At 47.6% G+C, this 17182-nt stretch overlaps 1 protein-coding gene across 1 annotated transcript in view; it reads left to right on the top strand.

Moving 5' to 3' along the window:
- ttn.2 (titin, tandem duplicate 2) overlaps positions 1-17182 on the top strand; it is a 196760-nt gene that overhangs the window by 150159 nt on the left and 29419 nt on the right. The window contains exon 216 of the mRNA XM_073473204.1: positions 42-17135. Coding sequence (XP_073329305.1) covers positions 42-17135 — 17094 coding nt within the window. The remainder of the gene's footprint in view (positions 1-41; positions 17136-17182) is intronic.

The raw sequence follows: 17182 nt of genomic DNA on the forward strand, positions 1-17182 counted from the left end.
AACAAAAAATAATTTTCAACTCTTATTGTCTTGTTTATCAGATCCACCTGGTCCTCCATCCAACCCCAGAGTTACAGAGACTACAAAAACTACAGCCACCTTTTCCTGGGGCCGACCCCACTATGATGGTGGTCTTGAAGTAGAGGGATATATTGTTGAATACAAAAAGGAGGGGCATGATGACTGGGAGACAGAAACACAGTACCCATTGAAAGCTACTGAATATGTAATTGGTAAACTTCAAAAAGGAGGCAAATACCACTTCAGAGTCTGTGCAGTAAACTCAGAGGGAGTTGGTGACCCTGCAGAAGTGGAGAAAGTAACTGAACTGGTGGACCAGGAGTCGCTACCAGACTTTGAGCTGGATGCTGAACTCAGGAGAACCCTGGTGGTCAGGTGCCGTGCTTCAATCCGTATGTTTGTTCCCATCAGAGGTCGTCCTGTTCCTGAAGTAACTTGGAGCAAAGATGATACCAACTTGAAACAACGTGCACACATTGACATCACAGAGTCCTACACTCTGCTGGTTATACCTGACTGCACCAGATATGATGCTGGAAAGTACAACCTCTGTCTAGAGAATGTTGCTGGAAAGAAGACCGGCTTTGTTAATGTGAAAGTTCTGGATACACCAGGACCACCAGTCAACCTCAAACCTCGAGAGATCACCAAGAACAGCATCACCCTCCAGTGGGAAATCCCCATAATCGATGGTGGTTCTAAGATTCACAACTACATTATTGAAAAGAGAGAGGCCACCAAGAAGGCCTACACAGTGCTTAGCACCACATGGCAGAAGTGTTCCTTCAAGATTCCAGACCTTGTGGAGGGAACTTACTATTACTTCCGTGTCACTGCTGAGAATGACCTGGGCGTAGGTGAGCCAGCTGAAACCCCTGAGCCAATCAGGGTGTCCCAGGCCCCCTCTGCACCAGAAAACTTGTATGTCACTGATGTGACAGCTGACAGTGCCAGCCTGGCATGGATCAAGCCCCTTCATGATGGTGGCAGTTTGATCACCGGATATGTTATTGAGGCCCAGAAGAAAGATACTGACCAGTGGGTCCATATGGCCACCATCAAGGCTCTGGACTACACTGTCACAGATCTGATTGAGGGAGCAGAATATACCTTCCGCATAATGGCTGTCAATGCATCAGGCAGGAGTGACCCACGTGAGAGTAGACCTGCTATTATCAAAGAGCAGACTTCCGCTCCTTCCTTTGACCTACGTGGAGTCTACCAAAAGACAGTCATCGCCAAGGCAGGTGACCGTGTCAAGGTGGAGATTCCAGTGCTTGGTAAACCAAGACCTGTAGTTTCCTGGAAGAAGGGAGACATGACACTAAAGGAGACACAGAGAATTAACACTGAAACCACACCTACATCAACTATCCTTAACATCGGTGAGATCAAGAGGACTGATGGAGGCCAATATTCCATGACTGGAAAGAACATGCTGGGCACAGTGACTGAGACAATCACAGTCCTGGTCCACGATATTCCAGGTCCTCCTACAGGTCCAATCAAACTGGAAGAGGTCTCATGTGATTATGTTCTCATGTCCTGGGAGGCACCAGAGAATGATGGGGGCGTTCCCATCAATAACTATATTGTTGAGATGCGGGAGACTACTGGTACTTCCTGGATGGAGCTGGCAGCTACGGTGATTCGCACCACATTCAAGGCAGCCCGACTCAACACTGGAACCCAGTATCAGTTCCGTGTCAAGGCCCAGAACAGATATGGCATTGGACCATGCATTATCTCTGAATCAGTGGTGGCTGCCTATCCATTTGATGTGCCAGGCCAGCCAGGCACTCCTGTGGTCACATCTTTCAACAAGGATGCAATGACTCTGAGCTGGAATGAGCCTTCCTCTGATGGAGGTAGTGTCATCCTAGGCTATCATGTGGACAGAAAAGAGAAAAACAGCATTCTATGGCAGAGAATCAGCAGAGCACTTGTTGTTGGAAATATCTATAAATCAACAGGCCTTGTAGATGGAATCGAATATGAACACCGTGTTACTGCTGAAAACATGGCCGGTCTCAGCAAACCAAGCAAACCATCTGAGCCTATGTATGCTCTGGACCCAGTCGACCAACCAGGCAGGCCTGTGGCACTTAATATCACCAGACATGAAGTGACAGTGTCATGGAAAAAACCAGAGGGAGATGGTGGATTTTCCATCACTGGATACACAGTAGAGAGGAGAGAAATGCCCAATGGACGCTGGCTTAAAGCCAACTTCAACAACATCCTAGAAACCATCTACACAGTCAGTGGTCTGACAGAAGATGCAACTTATGAATTCCGTGTGACTGCCAGAAACTCAGCTGGTGCTGTTAGTGCTCCATCGCAATCATCAGAGGCAATCACATGCAGAGATGACATTGAAGAGCCCAGACTTGATGTTGATGCATCTTACAGCAGCAATGTTGTTGTCATGGCAGGGGAGGTGTTCAAGCTGGAGGCCAGTGTGACTGGCAGGCCACTCCCATCTCTGGTATGGACGAAGGAAGGAAAGGAGCTTGAGGATACAGCCAAGATAGAGATAAAGACATCTGACTTCCACACAACTCTAATAAACAAAGAATCTCTTAGAAGAGACGGAGGTGCTTTTACTTTGACTGCCAGCAATCCCGGTGGCTTTGCCAAGTTCACATTCAATGTCAAGGTACTCGACAGACCAGGACCACCAGACTCCCTCGCTGTTACTGACGTCACTGCTGAGAAATGTGTCCTTAACTGGTTGCATCCAACACATGATGGTGGTGCCAAGATTGAGTACTTTATCATTCAGAAGCGTGAGACCAGTAGGTTGGCGTGGACAAATGTGGCCACAGATCTTCAGGCAAACAGGTTCAAGGTCACCAAGCTTCTGAAGGGCAATGAGTACATCTTCAGAGTAATGGCTGTTAACAAGTATGGTGTGGGTGAGCCCATTGAGTCTGAACCTGTCATCTGTGCCAACCCCTATGTCCCCAGTGACCCACCACAGCAGCCTGAAGTCACTACCATTACCAAGGACTCCATGGTTGTCTGCTGGGAGCGCCCTGAACATGATGGAGGCAGCAGAATAAACACCTACATAATTGAGAGAAGGGATAAAACTGGCTTGCGCTGGGTGAAGTGCAATAAGAGGACTGTAACTGACCTGCGATTCAAAGTCTCAGGCCTCACACCAGGACACGAATATGAATTCAGAGTTCTTGCTGAGAACAATGCTGGTCTAAGCCAGCCTAGTCCTTCCAGCCCATTCTACAAAGCTGTAGACACCATCTTCCAGCCTGGACCGCCAGGAAACCCCAGAGTGCTGGACACATCCAAGTCCTCTATCACCCTTGCCTGGAACAAGCCTGTCTATGACGGTGGTTCTGAAATCACTGGTTACATTGTGGAGACCTGCCTCCCAGAGGAGGATGAGTGGACAATTCATACTCCCAAGAAGGGATGGACAGCCATGTCTTTCACCATCACCAATTTGAAGGAAAACCAAGAGTACAAAATAAACATCTGTGCCACTAATTGTGAAGGAGTGGGAGAGCCTGCCGCTGTTCCTGGAGCTCCAAAGGCGGAAGATAGACTGCTTCCTCCAGAAATTGAACTTGGAGCAGAGCTGCGAAAGGTTGTCTGCATCAGAGCCTGTAGCACACTCAGACTCTTTGTTCCTATTAAGGGCAGACCAGCACCCGAGGTAAAATGGTCAAGAGAGCATGGAGAATCCCTGGACAGAGCTAACATTGAAATCACCTCATCATTTACCACTCTGCAGGTAGACAATGTTGACAGGTTTGATGGAGGTAAATACATGGTGACTGTAGAGAATGCCTCAGGAAGCAAGACAGCTTTTGTTAATGTCAGAGTGCTAGATACTCCTGGAGCACCTCAGAATCTGATTCTCAAGGAAGTCACTAGAGATTCAGTTTCCCTTGTTTGGGACGCACCTCTGATTGATGGTGGCTCCAGAGTCCGCAACTACATTGTCGAGAAGCGTGAGTCAACCAGAAAGGCCTATTCAACAGTCTGTGCCAGCTGCCATAAGTCTAGTTGGAAAGTTGGAGACCTGGATGAAGGAAAGATGTACTTCTTTAGAATCCTGGCTGAAAACGAATATGGTATTGGCCTCCCAGTAGAGACTCATGAGCCCATTAAAGTGTCAGAGAAGCCTTTACCGCCAGGTAAAGTGTCCCTTGGTGAAGTTACCAGCACTAGCGTCACACTAACCTGGGAAAAGCCTGACCATGATGGTGGCAGCAGAATCACAGGCTATATTGTTGAAATGCAGGGTAAAGGCAGTGAGAAGTGGACCCAGGTTATGGTGGTAAAGACCAATGGGGCTATTGTAACTGGCCTTACGCAAGGAGAGGAGTACATGTTCCGCATCTCAGCCACCAATGAAAAGGGAATGAGTGACCCGCGTCCTCTCAGTGTGCCTGTGGTGGCTAAAGACCTGGTCATTTCACCAACCTTCAAACTGCATTTTAGCACATTCAGTGTGCTAGCAGGAGATGACCTCAAGATAGATGTGCCTTATGCTGCTTGTCCCAAGGCTACAGCAACTTGGCTCAAAGAAGGCGTCGTTCTAAAGGAGACAACCAGAGTTAATGCTGAAGCCACAGACAAAAACCTTCTCCTGGTTATTAAGGAGGCTTGCAGAGATGATGTGGGTACATACACTATCAAACTGACCAACACAGCTGGAGAGGCATCTACAGACATCAGTGTTGTTGTTCTAGATAAGCCTGGTCCTCCAACAGGCCCAATTAAGCTGGATGAGGTCACTGCTGACAGTGTGATCCTGTCCTGGAATCCACCAGAGTATGATGGTGGTTGCTCTATCAACAATTACATTGTCGAGAAGAGAGACACATCTACCACTAATTGGCAGATTGTGTCAGCAACAGTGGCCAGAACCACAATCAAAGCAGCCCGTCTGAAGACTGGATTGGAGTACCAGTTTAGGATTGCTGCAGAGAATAGATATGGAAAGTCCTCAGTTCTGCTCTCTGATACCATTGTTGCTCAGTATCCATTTGAAGTGCCCAGCCAGCCACATTCAGTTGTGGTCCAGTCAGCCACCAAGGAAAGCATGGTGGTTGTATGGGAGAAACCCAGCAATGATGGAGGAAGCAAAATTCTGGGCTACCACTTGGAGCTCAAAGAGAGAAACAGTATACTGTGGGTGAAACAGAACAAACAACTTATCCCAGAGACCAGATTCAAGGTTGTTGGCCTTGAGGAAGGTATTGATTATGAGTTTAGAGTCTATGCTGAGAACATTGTTGGCCTCAGCAAAGCCAGCAAACTAAGTGAAATGCAAGTGGCCAGAGATCCTTGTGACAGACCAGGAAAACCAGAGGCTGTTATTGTGACAAGAAACAAAGTGACACTCAGATGGACCAAACCTGAGTATGATGCTGGTGTCAAGATCACAGGCTATCTGGTTGAGAAGAAGGAGGGATCTGGCCGCTGGATGAAGGCCAGTTTCACAAACATTATTGAAACTGAATTTGTTGTCACAGGACTTACTGAAGATCAGACTTATGAGTTTCGTGTCATCGCCAGGAACGCAGCAGGTGTTTTCAGCCAGCCCTCTGACTCTACTGGAGCCATCACTGCCAAGGATGAGGTTGATCCACCCAAGATTGACTTGGAAGCTAAGTACTCCCAGGCTGTCGTAGTTAATGCTGGTGACACGTTCAGGCTTGAGGCTTCTTTCTATGGTAAGCCTGTGCCCACAGTATACTGGCTGAAGGAGGGCCACGAGATTACTGAAGCCGCTCGCCTTGAGATTAAGAACACAGATTTTACAGCTTGTATAGTTGTTAAAGAAGCCATCCGTGTTGATGGAGGACAGTACACTTTGCTGGTAAAGAATGTTGGAGGAGAGAAGTCTGTTAACATCAATGTCAAGGTCCTGGACAGACCAGGTCCACCCGAGGGCCCTATCTCAATCTATGGAGTCACCAAAGAGAAATGCTCCATTTCCTGGAAACCTCCCTTGCAAGATGGTGGTAGCGATGTTTCCCATTACATTGTTGAGAGGAGGGAAACCAGCAGACTGGTTTGGACTGTCGTTGAACCAAAAGTTCAGACATTGAACTTGAAGATCACAAAACTTCTTCCTGGAAATGAGTACATCTTCAGAGTGATCCCAGTCAACAAATATGGAGTTGGTGAGCCTCTGGAATCTGACCCGATGATTGCCAGAAATCCATTTGTCACTCCCAACCCACCAACTGAGGTAGAGGTTTCCACAATCACCAAAGACTCTATGGTGGTGACATGGGAGAGACCAACTAATGATGGTGGCAGCCCCATTCAGGGATACATCGTTGAAAAACGTGACAAGGATGGTGTGAGATGGACTAGGTGCAACAAGCGCACAGTGAGTGAGCTGCGCTTCAGAGTGACAGGGCTCATAGAAAACCACAGCTATGAATTCAGAGTCGCTGCTGAGAATGCTGCAGGTGTTGGCACACCCAGTGTACCAACAGTGTACTACAAGGCATTGGATCCCATCTTCAAAGCAGGCCCACCAAACAACCCCAAGGTGGCTGACACATCTAGGTCCACTGTTTCCCTGACATGGGGCAAACCTATCTATGATGGTGGCTGTGAGATTCAGGCTTACATTGTTGAGGCTTGCAATGGGGCATCTGATGAGTGGTTTATGTGTACTCCTGCCACTGGAATTACAGACACTAAGTTTACAGTCAAAAAGCTTCTGGAGAAACATGAGTACCAATTCAGAGTGTGTGCCATCAACAAAGTTGGTGTTGGTGAGCATGCTGATGTTCCAGGAAAAATCATTCTGGAGGAGAAGCTTGAGGCTCCTGATCTTGAACTGGATGCCGATATGAGAAAAATGATCAACATCAGATCAGCAAGCACTCTCAGGCTGTTTGTCCCTGTTAGAGGTCGTCCAGCACCTGAGGTGAAATGGGGCAAGGCTGAGGGTGAGATTAAGGAGACTGCACAGATTGACAATACTGGCAGCTACGCTTCACTTGTCATTGAGAATGTTGACAGATTTGACAGTGGGAAGTACACCCTGACTGCAGAGAATGCCAGTGGCGTGAAGTCAGTATTCATCAGTGTGAGAGTCCTTGATTCACCTAGTCCACCAACCAACTTCATAGTCAAAGAAATTACCAAGAGTTCTGTCACTCTTACATGGGAGCCTCCACTTCTGGATGGTGGCTCAAAGATAAGGCATTATATTGTTGAGAAGCGTGAAAGCACCAGAAAAGTTTACTCTCCCATCACCACCTGCAACAGAATGTCATGGAAAGTTGAACCTCTTCCAGAGGGTGGTATCTTCTTCTTTAGAGTCTTGGCTGAGAATGAATATGGTGTGGGTCTCCCAGCTAAAACTATAGAACCAATTAAGATATCTGAGAAGCCTCAGCCACCTGGAAAAGTCAGTGTTGTTGATGTCACTTGTAGCACAGTAACACTTGCCTGGGAGAAGCCTGAACATGATGGCGGCAGCAGGATCAGTTACTATGAAGTCGAACTGGCACCCAAGGACAGTGAAGCTTGGTCTGTGTGTGCTAGTGTGAAGGCACTGGAGACTGTAGTGACAAACCTACTTAAGGGAGAGGAGTACCAGTTCAGAGTTGCTGCTGTAAATGACAAGGGCAAAAGTGATCACAGACAACTGGTCCAATCAGTTGTAACAAAGGACCTAGTGATTGAACCTGCTGTAAGACCCAAAGTGAGCAACTACAGTGTCCAGGTGGGATATGACCTCAAGATTGAGGTCCCAATTGCTGGTCATCCAAAGCCAACCATCACTTGGACCAAGGATGGAGCTGCCCTTAAGCAGACCACTAGAGTCAATGTCACTGACTCAGCACACCTCACCACTCTCACCATAAAGGATGCCACCAAAGAGGATGGCGGCATGTACAGCATCAATATTGCCAATGCACTGGGTTCCAAGGATGCCACTATTGAGGTGATCACCCTGGACAAACCAGGGCCACCAACAGGCCCTATCAAGTTGGAGGACATCAGTGCTGAGAGTATCACTCTTACCTGGGAACCTCCTACATATACAGGTGGCTGCCCAATCTCCAACTATGTTGTGGAGAAGAGAGATACAACTACAACCAACTGGGTGGTAGTATCTGCCACTGTGGCACGAACCACGCTTAAAGTGAGCAATCTGAAAACCGGTGCTGAATACCAGTTCAGAATCTATGCTGAGAATAGATATGGAAAGAGTTATGCAATCGACTCAGCGCCTGTTTTGGCACAGTATCCGTTCCAGGAGCCTGGCCCACCAGGAACACCATTTGTTTCTTCATACACTAAAGACTATATGGTGGTGGAGTGGCACAAACCCCCATCTGATGGAGGCAGTGCCATCTTGGGCTACCATTTGGAGAGGAAAGAGAAGAACAGTATCCTCTGGACAAAGATCAATAAAATGCTCATCCAAGACTGCAGGTTCAAATCTACTCCTCTTGAGGAAGGCATTGAATATGAGTACAGGGTTTATGCTGAGAACATTGTTGGCATTGGAAAATGCAGCAAAGTCTCTGAAGTTTATGTAGCCCGTGACCCATGTGATCCTCCTGGCTGCCCTGTGGCTTTGATTGTGACCAGGCACTCAGTGAAGCTTAAATGGACCCCTCCACAGTATGATGGTGGAAGCTTAGTTACTGGCTATGTAGTGGAGAAACGTGACCTTCCTGAAGGAAAGTGGATGAAGGCTAGCTTTGCAAACATCATTAACTACGAATTCACAGTTACTGGCCTGACAGAAGACAGTAAATACGACTTTAGAGTAATTGCAAGGAATGCAGCTGGTGCTGTCAGCAAGCCTTCTGAGAGCACAGGATCCATCACAGCAAAGGATGAAGTTGACCCACCTAAGTGTGAAACAGATCCTATGTACAACCAGACCATTGTTATCAATGCTGGGGAGACTTTCAGCCTGGAGGCCAGTGTGGAAGGAAAGCCCATTCCCACAGCTCAGTGGTTCAAAGGAAATGTTGAGGTTGAAAACTCAGCAAGAGCTGAGATAAAAAATACAGACTTTAAGGCTTTGCTTGTTGTGAAGGATGCCATCAGAGTGGATGGTGGACAGTACACACTGGTTCTGACTAATGTGGCCGGAACTAAAACTGTCCCATTCAGTGTGAAGGTCCTGGACAGACCAGGCCCATCAGAGGGACCTCTTACTGTCAGCAACGTCACAGAGGAGAAGTGCTCACTGTCATGGCTGCCACCCAGGCATGATGGAGGAGCTAGCGTTTCTCATTACATTATTCAAAAGAGAGAAACAAGCCGCCTGGCGTGGACTGTCGTCTCTGGTGACTGTGGAGCTACCATGTTCAAGGTTACCAAACTATTGAAGGGCAATGAGTACATTTTCAGAGTCATGGCTGTCAACAAATACGGTGTTGGTGAACCTCTTGAATCAGTGCCAATCATCATGAGAAATCCATTTGTTCCTCCTGGCTCACCTCAGGAGCTTGAAATCACCAACATTACCAGGGACTCCATGACCGTCTGCTGGAACCGCCCAGAGACCACTGGAGGCAGTGAAATCGGTGGATACATTGTTGAGAAGAGAGACAGAGCTGGAGTGAGATGGACCAAGTGCAACAAACGCAGAGTGACAGACTTGCGTTTCAGAGTAACAGGACTGACTGAGGACCATGAATATGAATTTAGAGTATCTGCTGAGAATGCAGCTGGAGTGGGTCAGCCAAGCCCATCTACACCCTACCTCAAAGCCTGTGACCCCACCTTTGAACCAGGTTCTCCCACCAATGCTCATGTGGTCGACACAGCTAAAGACTCCATCAGTCTGGCCTGGCATCGGCCTATCTATGATGGTGGTTGTGAGATTCAAGGATATGCTGTAGAAATTACCAAGGCTGATGAGGAGGAATGGACTATATGCACCCCACCCTCTGGAGTTAATGCTACCAAGTTTACCATCACCAAGTTGATAGAGCACCAGGAATACAAGGTGCGCATATGTGCCATCAATAAGCTGGGTGTTGGTGAGCCCACTGAGATCCAAGGAGTTGTGAAACCTATCGATAAGATTGATCCTCCAGAAATGATTCTGGATTCACAGCTTAGAAAGGGAATAGTTGTTCGCGCAGGAGGCTCAATGAGAATCTGCATTCCATTCAAGGGACGTCCTACTCCCGAGATCAGCTGGGCCAAGGAGGATGGAGAACTGCCAAGTAAAGTTCAGATAGAGACTGGTGAAGACTATACCCAGCTCTCCATTGACATCTGTGATAAATATGATGCTGGAAAATACATCCTCAACTTGGAAAATAGTGCTGGCACAAAATCAGCCTTTGTCTCTGTTAAAGTTCTGGACACTCCAGGGGCCCCACTGAATCTTACAGTAAAAGACATTAAGAGGCAAAGCGTCACTCTGACCTGGGAGCCTCCACTTATTGATGGTGGTGCAAGAATCAAGAATTACCTGGTTGAAAAGCGCGAGTCCACCAGGAAGGTTTACTCTAATGTGGACAACAAATGCACAAAGACAAGCTACCGTATCACTGGCCTCACTGAGGGAATTATGTACTATTTCAGAGTTTTAGCAGAAAACGAGTTTGGCGTGGGACAGCCAGCTGAGACAGCGGACTCTGTCAAGACCTCCGAGCCTCCTCTGTCTGTGGGTAAGATCACTTTGACGGAAGTGACCAAAACCACAGCCTCACTTTCCTGGGAGAAGCCAGATCATGATGGAGGCAGCAGGATCATGGGCTACTACATTGAGATGCAGCCTGTGGGCTCAGAGGAATGGGTGGTGGCAGCCACAATAAAAACCTGTGAGGGCACCGTCACAGGCCTCAGCACAGGACATGAGTACCTGTTTAGAGTGTCAGCTTTCAATGAGAAGGGCAAGAGTGACCCCAGGGCTCTAGCTGCACCAGTCACTGCTAAAGATGTAACTATCGAACCCAGATTCAAGATGAGGTTCAACACTTACAGTTTACCATGTGGTGAGGATCTGAAGATTGACATTCCAGTGATTGGACGCCCTGTTCCCAAGGTGGAATGGAAGAAGGATGGACATGCTCTTAAGGAGACAACCAGACTAAATGTAACCAGCACACCATCATCTACTAAACTGTGCATCAAGGATGCAAATAAGGAAGATTCTGGTAAATACACTGTCACAGCCACAAGCAGTGTGGGAACAGCTACAGAGGAGATTACAGTTATTATTCTTGATAAGCCTGGCCCACCCACAGGCCCTGTGAAGATTGAAGAGGTGAGCTCAAATTATGTCAGTCTGTCATGGGAGCCACCAGAGTATACTGGAGGCTGTCAGATCAACAACTACATTGTGGAGAAGAGAGACACCACCACAACAGCATGGCATATTGTATCTGCTACTATTGCCAGGACAACCATCAAAGTCACCAAGTTGAAGACTGGAGTTGAATATCAATTTAGAGTGTCTGCTGAGAATAGATATGGAAAAAGTTCTGCCATTATATCTCCTGCTGTTATTGCTCAGTATCCATTCAGTGAGCCTGCTGCACCAGGAACACCAATTATTTCTGCTGCAACAAAGGATAACATGGTTGTTGAGTGGAAAGCTCCCACCAACAATGGGGGAAGCCCCATCCTTGGCTATCATCTTGAGAGGAAGGAGAAAAACAGCCTCTTGTGGACTAAACTCAACAAGCTGCTAATCCCAGAGACACGTTTCAAGACTACAGAGTTGGAAGAAGGTATTGAGTATGAATTCAGAGTTTATGCTGAGAACATTGCTGGACTCAGCCCAGTTAGCAAAGTCTCCGAGAGTACAGTAGCCAGGGACCCCTGTGACCCACCAGGCACTCCTGAGGCCATTGAAATCACCAGAAACATTGTGACACTCCAATGGACCAGGCCTCAGTATGATGGAGGCAGTGCAATCACTGGCTATGTGATTGAGAGAAGGAAGCACCCAGATACCCGCTGGATGAAGGCCAGCTTCACCAACATCATTGATACCCAGTTCACACTCACTGGCCTGACTGAGGACTGTGTTTATGAGTTCAGAGTCGTTGCCAGGAATGCTGCTGGCATTACCAGCCGTCCCTCTGAAAGCACAGGAGAAATTACTGCCAAAGATGAAATTGAGGCTCCAGATGCAGTCCTCGATTCTAAATTCAAGGATATGACTGTTGTTAATGCTGGTGAGACATTCATCATTGATGCAGACTACACTGGCAAGCCTCTGCCTGAGGTCATTTGGTTAAAGGAAGGAAAAGAGGTTGACAAAACTACACCAAGAATGGAGATCAAGACCACAATCACACGTACCATCCTGACAGTCAAGGACTGCATCAGGGTGGATGGTGGCCACTTTGTCCTCAAACTTGTCAATGTGGGAGGAGTCAAGATGATCCCAGTTAATGTTAAAGTTCTGGATAGACCTGGTCCTCCAGATGGCCCACTAGAAGTCAAAGGGGTTACAGCTGAGAAGTGTTATCTGCACTGGAACCATCCCTCACATGATGGTGGAGCAAGTATCTCTCACTACATCATTGAGAAGAGAGAGACCAGTCGTTTGTCATGGACAGTGGTTGAGCCTAAGATACAGGCAATCAGCTACAAAATCACAAAACTCCTGCCTGGCAATGAATACATCTTCAGAGTCACTGCTGTGAATAAATACGGTGTTGGTGAGCCTTTGGAATCTGACCCTGTTATTGCTCGTAATCCCTTCACCACTCCCAGTGCCCCCTCCATTCCAGAGGCTAGCGCTGTCACTAGGGACTCCATAGTGCTTACCTGGGAGAGACCAGAGGATAATGGAGGAGCTGAGATTGAAGGATATATCCTTGAAAAGCGTGACAAGGATGGCATTAGATGGATGAAGTGCAACAAGAAGAGACTGAATGACCTGAGATTCAGATGCACTGGTCTTGTAGAGGGCCACTCCTATGAGTTCAGGGTCTCAGCAGGAAATGCTGCTGGAGTGGGAAAGCCTAGCGCACCATCTGAATACATCAAGGCCTGTGATGCCATTTATCCACCAGGGCCTCCAAATAACCCCAAAGTCACCAACCATTCAAGCACCACCATCTCTTTGTCCTGGTCTAGACCTATCTATGATGGTGGAGCACAGATAAGTGGCTATGTTGTTGAAATGAAGGAGGCAGCAGATGATGAATGGATCATTTGTACACCATATACTGGTGTCCAGGACACTCGCTACACTGTAAAGAAACTGAAGGAGAATGCAGAGTACAATTTCCGCATCTGTGCTGCAAACTGTGAGGGAGTGGGAGAGCCTGTGGACCTACCTGTGTCTGTGATCGCTGCTGAGAAGCTGGAGGCTCCTGAGATTGAACTAGATGCTGACCTGAGGAAGATGGTCAATATTCGTGCCAGTTCGACCTTGCGTCTGTTTGTGACAATCAGAGGAATGCCTGAGCCTGAGGTCAAATGGTCAAAGGCTGATGGCACTCTGAATGAGCGTGCCCAGATTGACGTCACAAGCTCTTATACAATGCTGGTGATTGACAATGTTGACAGATTCGACACTGGCAAATATGTACTGACTCTTGAAAATCTCAGTGGCTCTAAATCAGCCTTCATCAATGTGAGAGTTCTGGACTCCCCGAGCGCTCCTACCAACCTGGAGGTTAAGGATGTGAAGAGAAGTTCTGTCTCTCTCTCCTGGGAGCCTCCTCTAATTGATGGTGGGGCTAAGATATCACACTACATTGTGGAAAAGAGAGAGCAAAAAAGGATGGCTTTCACTAGTGTTTGCACCAACTGTGTGAGGAACTCGTACATTATTTCTGACCTGCAGGAGGGAGGCCGATATTATTTCCGTGTATTGGCTGTGAATGAGCTGGGAGTAGGTCTGCCTGCATCCACAGATCAAGTCAAGGTGTCTGAGGCTCCTTTGCCTCCTGGTAAGATTATCGTGGTTGACGTGACCCGTCATACTGTTACCCTTTCCTGGGAGAAACCTGACTATGATGGAGGCAGCAAAATTACAAATTATATTGTGGAGATGCAGCCCAAGGGAGAGGACAAATGGACTGTATGCAGTGAAGTCAAAGCACTGGAAGCTACTATTGACGGACTCACAACTGGAGAGGAATATGCCTTCAGGGTGACTGCTGTGAATGACAAGGGCAAGAGTGATGTCAAGCCCCTGGCTAGCCCTGTGGTGGTGAAGGACATCACAATGGAGCCCATCATCAACCTGTTGTTTGATACATACAGTGTAAAAGCAGGAGATGACTTGAAGATTGATGTTCCCTTCAAAGGTAGACCTCAGCCTGAGGTGTCCTGGAAAAAGGACGGCAAGTTGCTTAAGCAGACAACAAGGGTCAATGTTCTTTCTTCAAAAACTTCATCCAAGATACTTATCAAGGATGCAACCAAGGATGATGTAGGAAAGTATGAGATTACTCTGACTAACTCAGTTGGCACCAAGACAGCTGAAATCTCTGTTATAATCCTAGATAAACCCGGCCCACCAAGCAACATTAAACTGGATGAGGTGAGCGCTGACTTCATCTCTCTATCTTGGGATCCTCCAACCTATGAGGGTGGATGCCAGATCAACAACTATGTGGTGGAGAAAAGAGACACTACCACAACCACATGGCAGATTGTTTCTGCAACAGTAGCCAGGACATCAATCAAAGTGTCCCGTCTCACTCAAGGAACAGAGTATCAGTTCCGTATTGCAGCTGAGAATCGTTATGGCAAGAGTCATGCCATTGACTCTGCTCCTGTTGTTGCTCAGTATCCCTTTGAGCCTCCCGGCCCTCCAACCAACCTACATGTTGCTCATGCCACCAAGTATGGCATGCTTGTGGAATGGGGCCGACCTGCCAGTGATGGTGGAAGCCCTGTTATTGGTTATCACATTGAATGCAAAGACCAAAGCAGCATCCTGTGGACCAAAGTCAACAGAGCTCTGTTAGCTGAGAACCAGTTCAAAATGACAGGCATTGAAGAAGGCCTGCTGTATCAGTTCAGAGTCTATGCTGAGAATATTGCTGGTATTGGCCCATGCACTAAGGCCAGTGACGCTGTAGCTGCCAGGGACCCATGTGAACCTCCATGTAACCTTAGAGTCACCAACATTACCAGGACATCAGTTTCCCTTTTCTGGGATAAGCCAGAGTATGATGGCAGCGCAAAGGTTACTGGCTACATTGTTGAGCGTAAAGAGCTTCCAAATGGCCGCTGGCTGAAATGTAACTTCACCAACCTGCAAGACACCTACTTCGATGTCACAGGCCTCACAGAAGATGTCCAATATGACTTCCATGTCGTTGCTAAGAATTCTGCAGAGTTGTTGAGTACTCCCTCGGAGAACACTGGTCCTGTCACAGTCAAGGATGATGTGGACCCTCCCACTATTATCTTGGAAGATAAGTTGAGACAGCTGGTTGTCATTAAGGCTGGAGAGATCATTAAAATTGATGCTGAAATCACAGGCCGTCCACTCCCAGTTGTCTCATGGTCGAAGGATGGAAAGGAGATCGAGGCCAAGGCCAGGTGTGAAATCACCTCGACCAACTTTGCAACCACACTGATTGTCAGAGACACTATTAGGAGAGACTCTGGCCAGTATGTCCTTACCCTGCACAATGTGGCAGGAACCAGGTCTGTGGCTATCAATTGTAAGGTTCTGGACAGACCTGGACCTTCCTCAGGTCCTTTGGCAGTGTCTGGCCTCACAGCAGAGAAATGCACAATATCATGGGGTCCCCCTCAGGAGAATGGCGGTGCTGAAATCATGCATTACATTGTGGAGAAACGCGAGACCAGTCGCCTTGCCTGGACTCTTGTCTATGCTGACATGAAGGCAACCACCTGTAAGGTGACCAAGCTGCTCAAAGGAAATGAATACATATTCAGAGTCAGGGGAGTCAACAAATATGGTGATGGTGAGGCCCTGGAGAGTGAGCCAACAAAGGCCATGGATCCATTCACTGTGCCTGCAGCTCCCACTAATGTCCAGGTCACCTCAGTTACTAGTGAGGCAATGACCATATGTTGGGAAAGACCAGTTTCTGATGGTGGCAGCAGTATCGCCGGCTATGTCATTGAAAAGCGAGAGAAAACTGGCCTTCGATGGTGCCGTGTCAACAAGAAACCTGTTTATGACCTCAGAGTCAAAGCCTCACACCTTCGTGAGGGCAGTGAGTATGAGTACAGAGTGTTTGCAGAGAATGCTGCTGGTCTCAGTGCTCCCAGCATCCCTTGCCCACTCACCAAGGCTGAAGACCCCCAGTTCCTGCCCTCACCTCCCGCTAAGCCTAAGATCATTGACTCTACAAAGACTACAGTAACCCTGTCATGGAACAAGCCACTATTTGATGGTGGAGCACCTGTGACTGGTTACAGAATAGAATACAGGAAGACTCTAGATGATGAATGGATTGTTGGGGTCCAGAACACTAAGAACACAGAGTTTACAGTGGTAAAACTGACACCTGGGGCTGAATATGTGTTTGTTGTCAAATCCATTAACAAGATTGGAATCAGTGAGCCCAGTCCTGAGTCAGATGAACAGATCGCCAAAGAGAGAGAGGAGGAGCCAGTCTTTGACATCAGCAATGAGATGAGGAAGACTCTTATCGTGAAGGATGGCAGCTCATTCACCATGACAGTGCCCTTCAGAGGGAAACCAATCCCCACAGTTACATGGACTAAGCCTGATGTTGACCTTAGAGTTCGTGCTGTAATTGACACCACAGACACCTTCACTTCCATCACCTTAGAGAAAGCAACTCGCAATGACTCTGGCAAATACACTGTCACCTTGTCCAATGTAGCTGGAACCTCCTCCTTGGCTCTCAATGTCAGAGTCCTGGACTCACCTGGAGCTCCTGCCCATATAGAAGTCAAGGATGTGACCAAATCCTCTGCTACTGTAACTTGGGACACTCCTGAGAATGAGGGAGGCGGACCAGTCAAGAACTACCTTGTTGATATCCGTGAGGCCAGCAAGAAAGGCTGGACCAGGTTGACGGACACATGCCACAGACTGACACACAAGGTGACAGACCTGAAGGAGGGGGAAGTCTACTACTTCAGAGTGACAGGAGAGAATGAGTATGGTGTTGGTGTTTCTGCTGAGACCAAAGAAGGAATCAAGATTACAGGTACTGAATTCTTATTGTTAAAAATATAATACACTTTTATTTCAATA

The sequence above is a fragment of the Pagrus major genome, chromosome 9 (assembly GCF_040436345.1).
Source record: "Pagrus major chromosome 9, Pma_NU_1.0".
Taxonomy (NCBI): Eukaryota; Metazoa; Chordata; class Actinopteri; order Spariformes; family Sparidae; genus Pagrus; species Pagrus major.